Genomic DNA, 19,123 nt, shown 5'->3' on the forward strand with positions numbered 1-19,123 from the left:
TAATGGTTTGCATTGACTTTAATAAATCCATTAAACACTAAACAGCTGAACCTCCAAGGAAACATATTTTTTAAACCCAAAACCAGAAACCCGCACATTTCCAACTAGCTCTTGAGGAAATAAATATGTCATTTTTTTAAGTTTGTGTTCCGTTCCGTTTTTATTGACTTTACCGTTTCCTTCTCCCGCATACCAGTATTCTACTTCTCATAATTCAGTACTATATATATAAGTATAAGTATATTCCATAATACTTATAATACCGTTATAAAACAACTACATATGTCTGCGTACATAAACCTTTAATGAAGGTGAGAATATTGAAACATTGTATCACGTTTAAAAAGCAACTTCTGATGATGCGACCGAAAAGGAAACATTAGTGACAGAAGTCGATAATAAAAGTGTCAATGCGTGTTAGAATCAGATAAAGTGTGCGTGAGTCAAAGTGAAACTATATTTATGGGATGTTGCTGATGCGGAAGTGTGTGTGTATGTGTGTTTACAGTAGAGGGCACCAGCGTATGTTCACTGCAGACCTGTCACACTTTAACACACGATGGATTAAAGTCGCGAAAGCTCATCTGGTGTTTGGGAAGAAAAAAGTTACGGGAGATGCTGCTGGCAGTGCGCGTTCATGTGACTCCCGTGTCCGTCAGATGAGAGATGCGAGACGGACTTCGCTGTTTGCACAGAGATCTCGTTTCACTTTCCAATGATGTGTCGGTATGTGTTTTACTAAAACGGGTTGTTAAATGGACTTCATTTAATTTTGTAGGGTTTATCAAGCCACAAAACTTTTAAAACGGCTTTTTAAGATTGTAGTGAATGATGCTCGCGAATGTAGCTTGTTTTGAGAATTCTTAGGCGCACCATTTTATTAATACATAGCTTTATATACACTTCCCTTTTCCTATAAAATATGATTCTATCAATGATTTATGCAAAAAAAGGTAAAAATTTTATGCCCACATGAAAAAACACACTATATTACTGTATAGGCTATTCTATATTAAGGATCATACAACAGTATTTAGCCTACTGAAGTGTTTCAGTATAGTAGTAAAACAACACATATTAATACTATAGTGAGTTATATTCTACTTTAGTTTTTTGTTTTACGGTTTCTACTTTTAACCTCTTAAAATGCAGCAATGGTGTTTCAGATGGAAGGTTTCAGTTAACAGGTGCAACTTGATCAGATAAAATGAAGATGTTTGAGGTTTTCATAAAGGCCTCTTCAAAAGATTACTAAATAATAATTAATAAACTTTTTGTCTTATTTAACATTTTTGAAAGCGATAATCTGCGTCTACTGTTTTAAATAACACAAACCAAACAGGAAAAACACAAACTGTGTGTGTGTGATTCCCGCGAAGCACACTTAAAACTAACCTGACCTCATGACATTCTGACTTTGTGTTGAATTGTTTCTGTTTACTTTGTATAATTTCAAGTAGGTCGATAGGAACATTCTGACTAAATAATAGCGTATTTAGTCATATACCACACGTAATTGAATAACATTCATTTTGAAACTGTTAAACACATCAAATCTGTGCCGGTATGCGTTCATCACAAACTCATTCTTTACCTTCTGATTATATTGGTTGTAATGCGCTGAGTGGCACATTTACCTTTAAAAAATAAACCACTGATTCAATTTTATGCACTATAGAAGGATAAAGAGGAATAAAAGCATGTTAGAAAATAGCCTGTGGTTAATCCTCAGGAAGTACAAGAGCTTAAAGAGAAATACGACATTTCCTGAACTATATTGAACCCTGTCAGGACTTCATACATCGCTATTGCTATAAGAGGACACAAGCAGAATTCCTTAGTCAGCACTTTTAACCAAACCGACTTCCCATTTCACGAACACTTTAAGTTATTAACTTCTGATGTGTTTAGACGTCCGTTTGGCTCATATGTGTTTGTTATGATTTGGTCGAGATGCGATGCTGCGATGCTCTTCAATGGTCATTTTGAGGAGGCAACCTTTACTAAATAAGACAGATAAGAGAGGTAAGACCTTTATCACTATCTGCGAGAGGTTAATATGACACAAATACATTTATGGCGGAGCTGCTCTTTTTTCTACAGATGATAGTTTGGATGTTGTAACTTTATCTTAACTTTAGGAGCTTGATTCTTATCATCGCTGAGAAACATTTAGCTCTTAATAGTGATGGTTAAATGTGATCATTTAAATAATTCTGGACTTGCGTCAACTGACCGCATCGATGGGGCTGCTGTTGAAAGATTTGAATTCTTTATGTCAGGAAACTTTTCAAAGAAATCTTGCATTCAGTTGATAACATTCATAAGAGACGAATCAATTCAATAAATTATAATTGAATACACACATTACCATGCAAACGCAAATGTACAGTACAGTTTGGGAACTGTGAGGCGGGTGTACCTCATTAAAAGATGATGAAGTTTGAAGCGGGCAAAATTTTCTTAATGAAAGCAAAGATGTCCAAACACAAAATGTTAACCGAAATCTGTTAGCAATGTCATGCATGTTTTAATCTTATGCAAGCAAACACACTTATATGATGGAAATACATAATACTCCATAAACTTGAATACGGCTGTTTTTTTATTATTGTTAATGCAAGGGTGACTGTAAATACAGCTGATAAACTCGTCCAGGTTTAAAAACCCGTTGACCATATAACAATAGGCCTAATAATAATTCATTATGAATTTTTGCATTCCACTTAAACAATCTAAACACACAATGCCTGTTTATATTATTACCCCTAAAGTTAACAAATGTCCTCAAAATATACCAAAACTGTCACACCGTAGCACATCATAATGTCAACATGAAAGAAAACATGCAATACGCTACAAATAAAAAAAAAAACTACTTTTTCATTTTACATGTTTCCTTTTTTATTTTTAAATCTTGTTTGTCCGAACTCAGTTTACTTTAAACTTTACATTTGTGTTGTTCCAGTAACCGGTCAAAGTCTGTCAAGTTCACACGCACACAACACAGACTAAAAAGTGAAGATGGAAACTTTGAAAACCACAACGGGCCCTTGAGCTTTTGACACTCGTGTGCTGTGTTAATCTGATTCAGAGCTAAACCAATGATCTGTTTTCACACCTTGAAAACAAACTCAACATCTGTGTCTCATGATGAGCCACAGTCATACGTGCACAGCGTTTCTAAAGGGAATTTTTTTGTTAGATGTCCAGTTAGAGATATAAAAAATCGTACAGTCGTAAAATAAGGTGTCCCAAAAAATTAAGGACTTTTCACATCAAAGTAAAATGTACTCGATATACTCAAAACGGACACCACCATAGTTTTCAAAAATAAAAAATGAAGAGAGATTGAGATCAAATAAGCATCCTATGTTCTAAGCAGATCATGTGACAGGACGTTATAAGATGGTGTCTAAACTTCATATGCAGATGAATAGCAGAGGAAACCTCAAACTGAGTCATGGTGCGACTTTACTGTACCTACTGTGTCCTAAAGAAGAAGATATTTTTGGTTTGCTAAATTGTCAGATTCTTGTTTGAATAAAGGGGAGAATGATTTCATCTCAGATATGATTCCACGTTTTTCAAAGAAACAACAACATTACAGGCAATTCAACATGACACCAGGATTTACTTTATTTTCTGGACATCGATCCAAAGAAAAACTGAATATTTAATTAAGTCGAAATTATATTTGATACCTAATGTATATTGTAACCTAAACAAGTAATCTCAAAAACAAACATAATTTTAAGTATTTGGTGAATTGACAAGCCTTTATACTCTCTTCTTTCTCTTTTTTAGGAGTTATTCAAGCTGTGAGAAGAGTTCATCCAAACAATGAAAGCCCATTCAATCAATCAAAACGGTTTCATTTTCAAGTTAGATCAATTTCATGGTAACATCTGAACCATCATGTAACCACATTCCCCCAATTCTTTATTATAACAACAGCGAGAAAAGTGGCTGTTAATCTTTCAGAAATGACAGAAAATATTTACGAGTCCAGTCAGTTTACTAACCACACCAATGGGAACTATTTGTTCCAGCATAGCCCGACTGCACCTCACTACAGTGTACCTAACGTACTTCACTCGTCTCCGATGTCTCCGTGCCTCAATCACGAGCATTTGGCATCTCCCATCACTCCTGGAAATGAGCTTTCTCCATTGCTCGACATGCCAAACAGTGCTGGGACATGGGATTACAATCAGTATGGAAGGGGATCGTCATGGGGGTCTTCTCAGGACGAACCGTCCGAGAGCGGCGGCGTGTCCCGTATACACCCTTTCAACATCATGTGTCAGAACGATTCCTCCAAAGACGGCTGCGGAGCTGTTCTTCCTCAAAGGTTGGACTCGTTCTCCAAGGCATTCCCCTCCAAGAACATTCATCTTCTCTTTGAAGACAACGACAACAGGACTGTTGATAAAACCTCAGGAGATAATCACATTTCCAGGGGTTTGACGTTACGGCAAAGCGACACGTACACCGAGGGGTCTGAAAGACAATCTTTGGGGTCTCCTGTTTTTAATCCGATGGCTTTTCAGGGTCAAACGCAAACAATGGACGAGTTTCACTTATCAGATCAAAACCCACTGCACGGTCTTTATCAAACCCCTCAGCATTTTCAATACGGATGCCAGCAACACAAACAGACTCACGCAGACTCACAGGCTACCCGAGGTCTTCATAAGCCACAGAGCCCATGGCTTCACCAGCACGCCTATCAAAGTCATCTACCGCCGTTCCCCATCAACATAAACCAACAACAACAGCACCATTTACAACCCAGAGCAACGTTTGCGCATAAAACTCACCTGGACTGTCAGGAGGTCCACGAATCCACTCGATCTCCAACCTACAGGCAAGACTTCAGAGACCAGCAAAACTTCCAGGGTGGTCACAGTTTGAGTCTTCATTCACCTCACTACCAAGACCAGCAATATATTCATCCGTTTTCTCATCCGAGCGGCATCTACCAGCACCAGCAATCTCAAGGGCACGTTCAGCCCATACCTGTAAAGCAAAGCGATGTGTTTCACGACGGCCATTTGCAGTCGTACGACAAACACTCTGCACCCAACACACCCGTGTTTTCAAATCCTAAAGACGACACCCGATCTAGCTTTAACTTCAACACAAAAAGAAGTGAAGATATCTGCCTTCCTCATTTTTCAAACAAGAGTTCAGGAGTTTCACAATCTAATACATTTCCACATCTGCCCTCGCATGCATCGCAGTGGTCACAGGTATTTTGTCTTTCACTTTATTTCATTGGGATTGTGCAGGATGGGGTTTTCATAAATGTCTTTGTTCTCGCAGGCATCTTCACCAGATATTCAGAGTGAAACCATTATACATTACAGGTATGACATGACCTGAATTACCTATGATATGTGTTTATATAATGTTGCTCTCATTTCAAGTTCATTTATTTATGAATCTGTGTTTGGCGTCAGGGCAGAAAATGGGCCGGCGAGAGCGGAAGGGTCGCAGGCTCGAATGAAATGCACCGTCTGTCAGAGGGAATTCAAAAGTCTTCCAGCCCTGAATGGACACATGCGATCCCACGGAGGATTTCGGACAAACTCCGCGTCTCTTAAAGCGGTACCAGCCACCTTCTGTAGAACATTCTTCATAATAATAGTGATAATAATAATAAATGTATTTTATAAAGTGCCTTTAGAAGTTGCTTTCTCAAAGCGCTAGATAACACAACAAACACAACAATATAAATCAGCGTAAATATTTACATTTACATTTACTCATTTGGCAGACGCTTTTATCCAAAGCGACTTACAAATATTACATGACTACATAATTATATTACACTAGAAATCAAAACTAAATTAAAAGCCGGACTAAAATAAAACGTTTTAAGATGAGTTTGGTTCCCTGATGTCGACCGGGTGCGAATTTCACAATTTGGACCAATCTAGGAAGAACGCAAGGTACGAGTTGGTGTTAAAAGCTCGGACAAATACTGAGTAGCCAGATTTTTTTATTTACTTTGAAACTCAAGAGCAACTCCATCTACAGAACCGCCGTTACATAAGTGATGGGGAGAGCCAAGTAGCATGAATTCTGTTTTGGAGCAATTCAATCACAAAAAATTGTCAGACATCCACATCCTAACTCCTGAAATGCAGTCTAAAAGATAGGGAACGATAACATCTTGACCTGGGATTGAGTGGAAGTTAATCTGCGTAAAAATGAAAATGAAGCCCAAGAGACCTTAATAATTGACCATAAGAAAAATATAAATGCTAAAAAGCAAAGGACCAAGTATCGAGCCCTGAGGGACACCAGCAGTGACAGGACCAACTGCTGATCTAAGGCCATCGATAAAAACAAAATGACTACGATCGGTAATGTAAGGTCTGAACCAATCCAGTGCCACCCCGAAGACTGATTCAAGTCAACAAATTGATAACGTGTGATCAACGGTATCAAATGCTCAACTTAGGTTCAGAAAACTAGGATTGAAACATACCCCGAGTCAGATGCCAATTACAGGTCATTAGTAACTTTACAAGTGCCATCTCCGTGCTATGCAGTATTCGAAACCCAGACTGATATGGTTCAAACAGGTTGTTAACAGCCAAATGATGATTGTATAATTGAGATGCAACAACACCCTCTAATATTTTAGCCAGAAATAAGGGATTTGAAATCGGCCAAAAATTGCTGAAGTTGTTCACATCAGCATTTTGCTTTTTTAAAACAAGGGTGATTTGAAAGGACAGTAGGACAAAAGACCCCAAAACAAGATTTAAATAAAATAAATATCATCTACTTTTTCACCATATACTATCTGTTCCATGGAAGAACATTTATCAACATAATGACAAAACTATTCCCATTATAAACTTATAATTTTGTTTAAACAGAAAGAGGGACAGCTCCATCTGTCGGGTGATGTTTTTCAAAGCAACCCAATCATCTTACCTGTGTCAGTTCCTGTGAAGAATTACCAGACCCCCTCCAAACTTCCCCTCGGTCCTCAGTGTCATCAGAAAGATGGCGACCGGAGCCCACAGTCGCCCCTCCCACCTGTGCGAAACCAGCCTTCCTGTGTGAGTGTTTGACATTCATAGAGGTATTTTTAGCTGATGTTAAAAAATAAATTGGGGTTTTGTGACATTTGGTGTGAATCTAGTTTTCAAAGTCATCTGTACTGTATGCTACTTTTGGAACACCTTAAATTTGACATGATAAACTCCGAGAAGCCTAAAAATACTTGTGACAATAAATCAAGCTCATGATTCAATGAACAATGCACAATACTAGACACACAATATAATACTACACAAAAAGTTGATAATTTTTTTAAAGGGGTCATATGACACGTTAATAACAAATATCATCATTTGTTATAGATGTAATGCAATGTGTGTACATGATTTAAGGTTAAAAAAGCTGTATTTTCGTGCATGTTTGTATCTCCTCTTTGCCACGCCTCTCTGAAACGACCAGATATTTTAGCAAAGCTCATCGCTCTGAAATGCGAGGCGTGCTATGATTTACCAGTTAACCAGTGTGTAGTGATTGGTGGAATACTGCAAACGTGTGACTGAAATGTAACGCCTCTTACCATATTTAGAACATCAGGTTCCTCTTCAATTGTACTGACAGGTACACTTCCTTACTTGCGTATACATCTGGGCGGTCTTAGTCAAATCAGACCCCCTTACACAAGACTTTTCAGGCAGGTCTGAGTGAGCATTGGTTTTTAGATAGAATGCATCTTGTGTTCTGACACTTTCAGTTTTGCAATTTAACGTGTCTGATACACGCATGGGCAACTTTTAACACACCAAAGACACATAAAAACACATATTCGCACCCTATGACCCCTTTAAAAAGCCTAAATGAAATTCAAATTACAGATTTATTTCCAAAACCTTAACTTTTTGTACATATATTTTGTTAAAGAATTGACAACATTTTATTTTATTAAATGAATAAAAACTAAATATATCACTGAATTTTTAGAAGGGAATTAATACTGGGTTTATAGCAGTGCATTTTTCTTTAAAAATGCATGCTATGGTTATGCCTGACGTTTACACTACCCCGGAGTTTACGACCCCCAAAAATTGAGACTTTTGGAAACGCTGCAAACCCCGTTTTAGTTTGAAAACTCCACAGTAGCGTTTTTGTGTAAACAGGGCGAAAGCATTTGGCCCACATTGGCTTACTGAGTGGGTCGTCTGTAAGTGCATTTGATTCCCTGATACGTTAAGCCCCTGTCATGTTTGACTTCAAGCTGCGCTGCATACAAGGATCGACACAGTGACATTACAGCAACGAGAGTTTGTGAGAGAAATCGTGCTCGCACTATTGCGATGTCATCCATCTAACGTTATACACGCGAAGATGTCCTTGCTTTTCCTCGCCATCATATTCATTTTGTTCTGGCCGGTCTGTGACTAGTAACCAACTGTCATCAACAACCAACTTTTTGCAACACCACCTAAGAAAGGTAAATCCAGTGGTACTTAAAGGGATAGTTCACCCAAAAATGTAAATTCTGTCACCATTTACTTACCCTCCAGCTGTTACAAACCTGTATACATTTCTGCTAAACACAAAGGAAGATATTTGAAAGAATGACAGTAACCAAACAAATGTCATTCCCCATTTACTGTCAAAGTAGGGAAAATAAATACTATGGGAGTCAATGGGGGATGAGAACTGTTTGGTTACTGACTTTCTTACAAATATCTTCAATTGTGTTTAGCAGAACAAAGAAATGCATAGAGGTATAGAAAAACTTGAGGGTGAGTAAATGATCTCTTTAACGCTCTAAAAGTAAAAAACAATCAAATGTTAAATTTCGATGCAGGCCACGTATTGGCAGCTCAGCTGAATAAGTTCAAATAAATAAATACAATTTATATACATATATTTCTAATATGTATATACTGTACATACACATATAGACACACAGTATATAGAAGTATAAATTACCATTTATAACAGTTGTTTATGTGATTGTAGATAAAGAGGACTGTCTCAGATGGAGAATGTGGATCTAAACATGGTAAACAGAGATACCGTCAGTGTTTGGTCCCTCTGATGATTCCTCCACCCGGCACCGTCCAGGCGTCCAGAGGAGCGGTTCTCTTCAGAAGTCTGCTGAGGACACCCGGCAGCAGGGGGGATGATGTACCGTACACCCCACCGCCCATGCTCAGTCCTGTCCGCCCGGGCTCGGGTCTTTTCAGTGCTGTGTGCGCCGGAACAGAGTCTGACTCTACTGCGCTCCACTGTTCAACAAGCAAGTGTCAACGTTTATTGAACTATAACAGTTGTCAAATATTTGCTTGACTGAATTTTAAGTGCCGTTGCATTATTGTCGAACAATGGAAGGTTCTTATGCATCTATCACCAACAGGTGATCCAGACAAGTGTGCTCTAACTTCAGGCAAGAAAGTCATAAATGTAACACCGTAAGTTTTTGATCAGTTTTTTAATTCATGCAATGTGTGTTTTATGTTTTGGTGCGGTTGCCAAGGAATTTCTGTGTGGTTATTTTACGAAATCAACGTCCATGAAGGACAGAAATCTGAACAAATGATCAAATTGTTCAACAGGATCTCATGGCAAATCATAACTTTTTATGAGGTGGTAAACTTGTATGATCTCATTCTTCATAGTTCAAGTTCCCATGAGAGCCAGCAGTCTCATAGTCTATTTATATTAAAGGGATATTTCACAGGCAAAACTTCAATTTCAACTGAAACAAAAACAACTTCAAAAACAATTTCCCCATGTTTCACTCAACCCTCAAGGCATCCTGTCTGAATATGACTTCCTTCTTGAAGAATAATGCAGCAGATGTTATAATACCACGTGTCATTTTACTTCCAAGCGGTAGAATGTGAATGAACGGGTGTTGACTTTTTGAAGCTCCAACAAGTGTATCCATCGATCTGCTCGACGCGGCTCTGAGGTTCACACAGGTCTTCTGAAGCGGATCGATGCGTTTGTCCAAGAGAAATATCCATATTAACAGCTCTATTGACGTTAATGTCTAGTTTCCGTTGGATAAATTTTGTATTGGCTGTGAAATATCCCATTCAACTTCATATTATTCGACTTTGTTACTTTCAATTATTACTGTAGTTATTCAAAGTTTTACACTACCGCACAGTAATTGTATTATCCTTTAATCGCAGTCACATTAATATCGGTGAAGAATTTCAAGCCAAAATCCCAGAAATCAGTCAGTCCCTCATAGAGGAGGATACCCATAATGCATTTCTCCTGTGGATGCCCATCAATAACCTGGACACCCCTGATAACCAGCAGAAAGGTAACCTCCGTGGATTTCATATAGATAACGTACAGTGCTAAAGAAATCAGTTCATTCATTTACAAAATCTACTTTTTTTTCACATCTCAGTGGACAACCTGTTAAAAATGGCTTGTTCTAGTGTCCTGCCGGGAGGGGGAACAAACACTGAATATGTCCTACATTGTCTTTTTGAGTGCAGAGGGGATCTAATGGTTAGTATGGTTTATTACAACATTTCAGTCTCTCAAAATTATTCTCTAAAAACTATCGTAATTTTCATTGTTTCAGAACACCCTTGAGAAACTTCTCTTATCCTGGAGAAACACATCCGGCCCTAAACCAGACTATCATTACGGAGGTGTGAGACTGACCGTACGGTCACTTTTCCTAAGACCGTGTAGTTAAAAATAGCCAGGCTCTTTATATAAATGCAAATGATGAAGTCAACTTTATGAATTTCTTCCTGGGGAAGTATAAAGAAATCAGAAAGCACATAAAATAATAAAGTAGATTACAATGAATCCTCTTTCTCCCCGTCTGAACCAGGTTCTGATACGTGGAGTCCTCAAGAGAAGCGACTTCTGAATAAAGCACTTTTAACACATAACAAGGACTTCTATCTCATTCAGAAAGTGGTGCGTTTAAACCATTTATTTACGTGATTGTTTTTCATACAATCTTTTTATTCACTTGAACAAAAAAAGTGTCAGTTAACGTGTGACCCTGTAGTTTGATAACTGTGAGAATCTTTTTGTTTGTTTGTTTTTAGGTCAAGACGAAGACTGTGGCTCAGTGTGTCGAGTACTACTACACATGTAAAAAACAGTCGCGTTTGGGTACAAGAATTAGTTCAGCTTTGATTACACCCGTTCACGACCAGCCGGTGAGTTACAGCCTTGTTTTTAATTCACTGATTTTACTGATATTTTGCTAAGTCTATATGGGATTTGGGTCACATTTCAATACAATTTTAAAATGTAAAAACAATTGGTAGATAATGAACTTATTGGTAGTGCCATTGTTATCTTTTTACACTGTTTTTTTATGACATCCAAGCACATTTACCCAAATTCTCACAACCAGAATTAAGCTGAATTTTACTGGAAACCAAACATTCTGTATTATTTAATTTCTAGTATTTATAAATTATGATAGTATCTGTTGTACTGACTTTTTATTTCAAACAGCTGTACTAAACTACTTCTGTCTCACTTTAACATCAAAGGAAACATCTTAAAAATAAAAAGAAGTTTAGATAGGGAAAATGTTCTGAAGTGTCATAGAAATAATGTCATAATTTTGTGTAAGGGACGTAACATAAAAATGCTCAGAGAATGTATTTTTTATGAATATATCGAACCATCCGTTTATATTTTACTAAACCCTTGTTGATAGAGTGTAAATATCAGAAAAATATCAGTCTATGCACAAGTTTTTTATTTTGTATTGAGTAAATAAACACGCAAAATGCACAAACCTGAAGCAATTATGGCTTTTGAAAAACCACAAAATATTAATAAAAAAATATTTTTTTAATAAATTAATTTTCATCTGCCCATTTATGAGGAATATGTACCTTTATGAATGTGGCAATGCTGAAAAAGGCACTTATCTGACTATGAAAAATATGCACTAAAAATGAAATATAAAATCTTAAGAAGAGACCTCAGGTGGGAATTTGAACCTTCAACTGTTGTTGTTGTGCAAATGTGCTGTTAGCATAGTAAAAACATTTCTTCGCGGTGAGGTTGACATTTTCACGGAATTGCACAAAATGCAAGTCAAGATTTCTTCCTAATATAGGCTTGATTTCAGTTTTTCCTTTTAGAATTTAGTGTGAGATTAACATGTAGTCTTATGGCAATTATTAGTATTACTGTATTTCTTCACCTTTTCGAATACACAATTAATTAATGTCTCTAACTTATTTTTTAAATATTAAAATATTTAAAATATGCAGACCACAGAAAAAATTCAATGTTTTTTACTCGGCAAAAAAACTAAAAAGCATTAATGAAAACCCCGTCTATCAAATGATGCGAAAGCACATTGTACTAAAACATACGATTGGATTGAAGTAATATGAATTGGCCACATCGAAAAATAAATAAATGTTTTTGTTTTTTATAAGCTCCCATTTTTGGTCAACATTTGAAATTTAAAGTAAATTCAACAAAATGTAGCAATAACATGTTGCAATATTATACAAAAATAAAGGCAGTAAACCACATAGAGCAAAAAAGTATATATTGTTCTGTGGTATTGTCAAACACAACCATTTTAAATCTGTTATTTATGCATGTTGAACTGAATGAGATGTCATGATTTCATTTTTTTAACCCACAATGACTTATTTTTCATAAAAACGCCTTCGCTATACCCAAGAGACATTTACCTGCAGTTACACGGCCTACGGACTCATTCCTTTGCATTTAATGTCCTGTTTTAAAATCTAACATCTATTTATCTAAATACTGAGATTAGATAACTCTATCTTTGGGCATTCATTTTCGTGACCGACTGTTATGTGTGTATGTTACATGAATTAGGGTGACTGGACCGTAAACCTCACCACAGGAACAGATAGAGAAACCAAGAGCACAGACAACTCCCACACATCTCTGTTTGTCTGTGAAGTATCTGTGAGTATATGTCAAGTACTGAAACGTCTCAGCCATTTTTTTCATTTCCTGTCACTTAGTAGTATGTACACACTAAACTGCCTCTGCAATTGTGTGAAATATTTGAAGAACTCGAGGATTTGTGTGCCATCATGTGCATCAATTTTCAAGTTTGGTGTTAATTTTGTTTGTGGGTGTATCACTTTTAATATATTTTACACTAAATGTGTATGTCCATGGCAAGAATCGTGTTTAATTATTCAATTAAAAAACTACATTTGGATTAACTTGACATAACAAAAACTTAATCGACAGTAGCAACAACAGAATAATAAAAGTTCCTCACAATAGAGGAAGGGTTTAGACATTAAAGACATCCTTAAGAATTAAACATTGGTGTAACCTAGCAACCACCCAACACACTCAAGCTACCTCACTGCAATGTGCGATGACATCAATAGTACATGATACTTTAGCATATGCATCGCCCTGGCAACAAAGGGGCATTTACACCTCCTTTTTGATGACCATATATAGTAGCTGATAGTTCATTTGGGATTATTTAGAAGTAAATCTGCCTACACAAGATCATTTTAAATAATCTGCAACGATGCTTAACGCGATAATTCATCTAAAAATAAAAATCCTGTAATCATATATTCATCCTCATCTGGTTCAAAATCTGTATATGACACAAAGAAGATATTTTGAGACATGTCTTGATGGTTTTGTGTTTATACACAATAATAATAATTTGTGTTTATACGATAAACTGTTCTTTTTTCATTCTTTTCTCTCAAAGCAAACAAACGGAAAAACGTGGAACCAGAACAATCCTGGCCTACTCTGTAGCTCTCCAGCAGAACACAGAACATCCACGCTGACTCCTTTGGGTTCTGCTTCCGTACGAAGTTCGCCTTCCAACAGCACCACCAGTGGAGATACGGATTTGGCTGTTGTATTTCCCTGCACGGAGTGCGGAAAGTAAGACTCCGAATCAGAAACATCTTAAAACAGTTATGATTCATAGCGGTGGTAATCTGATTCATTCCGTGCCTTATTTCACAGGGTGTTTTTTAAGGTCAAGAGTCGAAATGCCCACATGAAGACACACCGACAGCAAGACGACACACATTTGTGGCAGTTTCCCCGGGTCCCCGAGCAAAATAATGGGATGGCGTCATCCGTCTGTCCTGTTACGCAACTAAAACAACCCACAAGTCTTTATTCCGCTGACAGTGTCACAGATGCAAACACATTCTCTTTAAATGACGTGGAGTCTATGCAGGATTACTCTCTAAAGACGGCCCTGCAAAGTCAGTTGGACTTTGTTCCGAGTTAGTCCTCGAGATGACACAGATTTACACACATAACAGACTTGTGTACCATTGATATACTGAAAAACCTTTTGATGTTTAAATCTCTTATGAAATCTTGTATATTGTACAAACATTTTATTTTAAATAAACCTACAAGTTCAACACATTTGTGCACTAATGTCTTGCACTGTGCCTTAATAATGACCTAAAGTTGCACTATAGCATAACGTGTATGCAGGCGCGGAAAAAATGAAGAGACCGTTTCAAATGATTTATTTACTATTAAATTTGAGGTACAATTACCATTTTTGTTCCTTTCTTACAAAAAGATTGTTTCTATTTGCAGAAGATAAAAGGTGAAAATAACAGAAAAGATGCTCTGTATTTTTTCAGACCTCAAATACTGCAAAGAAAACAAGTTTCATCCTCACTTTGAATCAACACAACAGTTATATTTCTACATGTATTTCGGAATGTGTATTTTTTTAATGTGATAATCTGGATTTTTATCACAGTTTCATGCATTTTGTTATGCTTTCATAATTTTTATTTGATGAAATAGTCCCTCATGAGGTTTGAGCATGTTGAAATTCAACAGACACTGGACTGTATAACCACAGTGCATCTAGAAATGCAGATTAAATGAACATTTAGAATGGTCTCTTAATTTTTTCCCATAGATGTATGTATTTTAGGAGTATATCTTTAGTATTTTAATAGAGGATAACAAACTCTATTTGAACTGTTTATTTTAAACTACCTATATGCTTACAACTGCTAATTATCTGACCATGTGGCACATTTCTGTTGATGGATTTTAATGAACTACAAACTTTCTTTAGCAAAGACACTCTCAGAGTTGACGATTAGGTTTCATGACCGAAGACCCAAAACGTTTGATATTAATACAGTAACAAAATACATTTATTTAGGCTACATAAAGACAACATGTAAAATTTGTCAGAAGTGGGATTCGAACCCACGCCTCCAGAGGAGACTGCGACCTGAACGCAGCGCCTTAGACCGCTCGGCCATCCTGACACAATTATACACGATGGCAGCTAGTTATTTTACCCATATATTCATTCTGTGTTGTTATTTTTCAAAATAAACAGAAAATGACACACAATGTGTTACAATAAATCACAATTCCATGACACAGATATGTGTTAATAATTAGCACATCTTTTTTAAGAGTGTTGTTATTATTATTAGTAACGTTAGTGGTATTCTATTATTTTTATCACTATGGTTAGGCTAATATTGTTGTTGACATTTTTTATATTATTATCTCTGCGTGAATCCATCCCTATTGTGAGAACAAATGTAAAGAGACAGTCAAAAACAAGTGAAACTGTAAATGATAAGCTTATAACATGAAGAGTTTGGTTCCAAAATGAAACCATGCTTTTATTTTGATATGTTATCATGTTTTATTGTGTCAGTTAATTGTATTTTTTTTGTTATTTTGGCTTACACCGTGTCTACAACGGATTCGGCGCGATGCGACGCAACATGCCGCTTGTTCTAACACCGGGTTCACACCAAACGCGAATTAAGCGTGTTTCGCTAGTGAATTACATACCAAGTCAATCCAAAGACGCGTAGAGACGCGAACTCGCGGCAAGAGTTTATCTTTAAGGGTGCGCGTCAATCTTTCTTCCGCTAAGGTGGAAAATATTTCGATCGCGTCACTAACGCGAAAACAACTAAAGTTTCCCGCGAGTAATATAGAGCGTGAACACGATTGGTCGCCTTTGGTGTGAATCTAGCATAATGGGATTCCGGTTTGGTCTAAAAAATTTTTTTTTTAAATGGTTCTAATGCGTTTTATTGTCTCTTGTCGCATCCGGTGTAGACATAGTCTTAAATCAAAACAAACCAACATGAGTTTGATTGGAATGCACACAATAAAAAAAATGATTTTTTTTCTCACTTTGGAACCAATCTCTTCATATTCTGAATGAAGTATAAATCCTGCGTCACAGAGAACGCTGTCGTCGCAGAAATAATTCGTCAGGTATTTACATGCATTTTATATTAACAGTAAATAATACAACTAAAAGCTATTTCTACTTATTTTGTAACCTCTAACACGATAGTACGTCAAAAAAAACTCTTTGCGCGTCCTCACGCGAAAAACCTGAACTTATGTGAAGCATTATGAAGGAGCTCAAAACTGTAATAAACGCGATCATTCCTGCTCTCTTCAGTCCTGTCAGTTATGTCTGAGTGTAATTTAGATTATGGGAAATTACATTATTGTCATAATTGAGATATACGAATGTAGGGACACTACAAACAATCGATGCGTTCAGGAAGCGATTTCTGAACGGTTGTCGTTGAGCCCAAACTTGATCAATATTGCTGCTCGTAATTACACACATTAATGAGGGGGGGTACCGAATGTGGGTAAATTGTATATTTTAATACCAGATTTGCCATTTCAATTCATTTGTGATGAGTTCTCTCCGCAACACTGTGTATGATATACATATGCAGGAGAACTGATTAAGAAGCCCACTGTCATATGTGAAAAAGTATACATTCACATCTTGTTTTGTTGCCTTACTATCCTGGTCTCGACGTTTGGATGTCTTCTCACTAGACATCCGATCTCAGGTTCACTCCACGTGGTTGGGAGTGGCCTTTTCGATGGATTCCGCATTGGCATCTAAAGTGTACGTCAATGACGCCGCCATATTGGGGAGGGCAAACTGTCCTAAATCCACATATAAGTGAACAAGTAAACTTATATGTTGTGTTCCTTCTGGATAATACAACAATAACTTTTACATTTATCAACCGATTTTAATTCTGTACGATCTTCGTGAATAAAAAAGACGTCTGTCTCCGTTTACTATTTTACTGAGGGAATGCATATTTTGTCATAAGCATTTAAGTATTGAAAACATCTGAAACGTGTACAGTAAACGTTATTGAGCGTTTTGTGCAGAAATCTTATTTATCATATGCGTCTCTGTTTATTTGTCTCTGTTTATGGCGGCACTCATGCCCTTGCCAACATGGCGGCGCCGTTGACGCATCGAAGCAACGGACCAAAGCGCCCTCATGCGGCGACCCGGTCACATTCTAGCACGAACATTTATTTACTGTATATGTCTGACGCCGATTTTTCAACAGTTCGACAAACGTGCTATTTCAGTATGTATTACATTTCCGTTTTTCGTTAAGTTAATATATTGACATATAGATGAAATGCATATATTAAGAGAACGCGTTTGGAAAGCGTCTAGTGTATTTATAAGCGTTCGATCTGATGAAAATCACCCCACTGAACTATAAAGCGACATCGAAAATAACTTCTGAAAATGAAAATAATTTTTTATTCGTCCCCAGTCCACATATATAGATATTTCATCTTATAAATACGATTCTATTCAATGTTATGAATATAAATGTCATTATTAACTGTCCTTTTTTTACAATACAATATTATTTACATAGTTGAGTGAAATGTAAACTTGTTGAAAAAACAGCATATGCTGGTTAGGTAGGTTTTGAAGCATGTTAGGTGGTTTGTGCTGGTTTAAGATGGTCCTGAGCTGATTTAGGACCAGCTTAAACTAGCACAAACCAGCTGCCATGCTTGAAAACCTACCTAACCAGCATGTGCTGTTTTTTTCAACAGGGTAATGTCATGGTTTCCTTACAAGTTTATTATTCAAGCTGTGACATTTTATTGTTACAGAGAAGTCATTGAAACTCATGGCCTCGGCACCGCCCCCAAACTTCTCGTGGGTGGATGCTGGTAAAGTGGCAGGATTGGCGATGCCCAGGATGACCGCTCACTATCAGTACCTGCTGAACAACGGCATCAAGCACCTTGTGATCCTGAGCGAGCGCAAACCTCCATATCACGACACCTGTCCAGATCTGACCCTTCACCATATCAAAATACACGACTTCTGCGCCCCTACGTTTGATCAGATTAAGAGATTCTTGTGCGTAGTGGAGGAGGCCAATGCAAAAGGACAGGTGAATACCATCTTTGCTTTTAAATACATATCGTTTTATGCTGCATTAATAAAAAACATCTTATTATCTTGGGGGAAGCTAGAAAAACAGTTTGTTGTGTGAATGTGCTGTGGCAGGGGGTCGCAGTGCACTGTATGCATGGTTTAGGCAGGACGGGGACGATGCTCGCCTGCTACCTCGTGAAAAGCAGGAAAATTAGTGGGATTGATGCTATTAATGAGATCCGAAGCATTCGACGAGGATCCATCGAGACCAGAGAACAAGAACAAACAGTGGTGCAGTTTTACCAGCAAAATAAAGTGTAAAAATAATACGTTTCTTAAAGGTTCATTTCATAATGTTTATAAATAATGTACTGTAAAGCGGTAATATATATTTATAAACTATGTAACCTTTTGTTTCTCATTAAATTAAGATTCAACATTGTCTGAAGTTACTGCAGTTTGAGGACTTTTTGTTTTAAGTATTGATTACTGTCTGTATAACAATAGTTTTACTGCAAATGTCATGATCGCTCACTCTTTTTTAGTGTTTTTTCACTGTAACTTCAGCACGTCATATTTAAGAAGCTCTTTAGGTTGCTGCTTGTTCATCTTCAGATTTGTGAAAGGCCGTTCCCCTTCAGTCGGTCTCTCGACGTTGTGTTGAGAGACGACTGGGGTTTGATCTTGAGAACCTATCATCTCCGAGAGGAATTTCTAAACGCCAATAGGATTGGCGAATGGCCCGCCCACGCCAGTCTCCGCCCCGTACATACGGGTATAAAAGGAAGATGGCGGCGGTCATTCACTTACCTTTTGTTCTTCGGAACTGTTTGCACTACATGTGTCAAACTTATTTCTTCGAGAGAGTCTTTCTTCTCCTGCCGGCGCGAC

At 37.2% G+C, this 19,123-nt stretch overlaps 2 protein-coding genes and 1 non-coding gene across 6 annotated transcripts; 2 read left to right on the forward strand and 1 right to left on the reverse strand.

Annotated features, from left to right (window-relative positions):
- Positions 1–523: 523 nt before the first annotated feature.
- On the forward strand, positions 524–14,413 carry LOC130437333 (transcriptional-regulating factor 1). 3 transcript variants are annotated; one of them, XM_056768681.1, is made up of 15 exons: positions 524–726; positions 3,808–5,255; positions 5,329–5,372; positions 5,466–5,613; positions 6,897–7,082; positions 9,010–9,289; positions 9,407–9,461; positions 10,191–10,327; positions 10,418–10,521; positions 10,598–10,667; positions 10,856–10,944; positions 11,079–11,192; positions 12,859–12,951; positions 13,733–13,914; positions 13,999–14,413. In XM_056768681.1, exons 2-15 carry the CDS (start codon positions 3,987–3,989, stop codon positions 14,270–14,272), a joined length of 3,045 nt encoding a protein of 1,014 aa, XP_056624659.1. In that variant the 5' UTR covers positions 524–726; positions 3,808–3,986; the 3' UTR covers positions 14,273–14,413. The 3 variants fall into 3 exon arrangements, with proteins under 3 accessions (XP_056624659.1, XP_056624661.1, XP_056624660.1); XM_056768682.1 differs by lacking the exon at positions 524–726 and adding an exon at positions 1,823–2,025; XM_056768683.1 differs by lacking the exon at positions 12,859–12,951.
- Positions 14,414–15,207: 794 nt separating this feature from the next.
- trnal-cag (transfer RNA leucine (anticodon CAG)) lies at positions 15,208–15,290 on the reverse strand. The gene has a single exon. It is a non-coding gene; the product is annotated as a tRNA-Leu (tRNA).
- Positions 15,291–15,760: 470 nt separating this feature from the next.
- On the forward strand, positions 15,761–18,684 carry dusp23b (dual specificity phosphatase 23b). Of its 2 annotated transcripts, none has more exons than XM_056767664.1 (3): positions 15,761–16,269; positions 17,962–18,248; positions 18,365–18,684. In XM_056767664.1, the coding sequence occupies exons 2-3, from the start codon at positions 17,979–17,981 to the stop codon at positions 18,551–18,553; spliced, it is 459 nt and encodes a 152-aa protein (XP_056623642.1). In that variant the 5' UTR covers positions 15,761–16,269; positions 17,962–17,978; the 3' UTR covers positions 18,554–18,684. The 2 variants fall into 2 exon arrangements, with proteins under 2 accessions (XP_056623642.1, XP_056623641.1); XM_056767663.1 differs by lacking the exon at positions 15,761–16,269 and adding an exon at positions 17,220–17,414.
- The last annotated feature ends 439 nt before the right edge of the window (positions 18,685–19,123 follow it).

Source organism: Triplophysa dalaica, chromosome 15 (genome assembly GCF_015846415.1).
Source record: "Triplophysa dalaica isolate WHDGS20190420 chromosome 15, ASM1584641v1, whole genome shotgun sequence".
Lineage (NCBI taxonomy): Eukaryota > Metazoa > Chordata > Actinopteri > Cypriniformes > Nemacheilidae > Triplophysa > Triplophysa dalaica.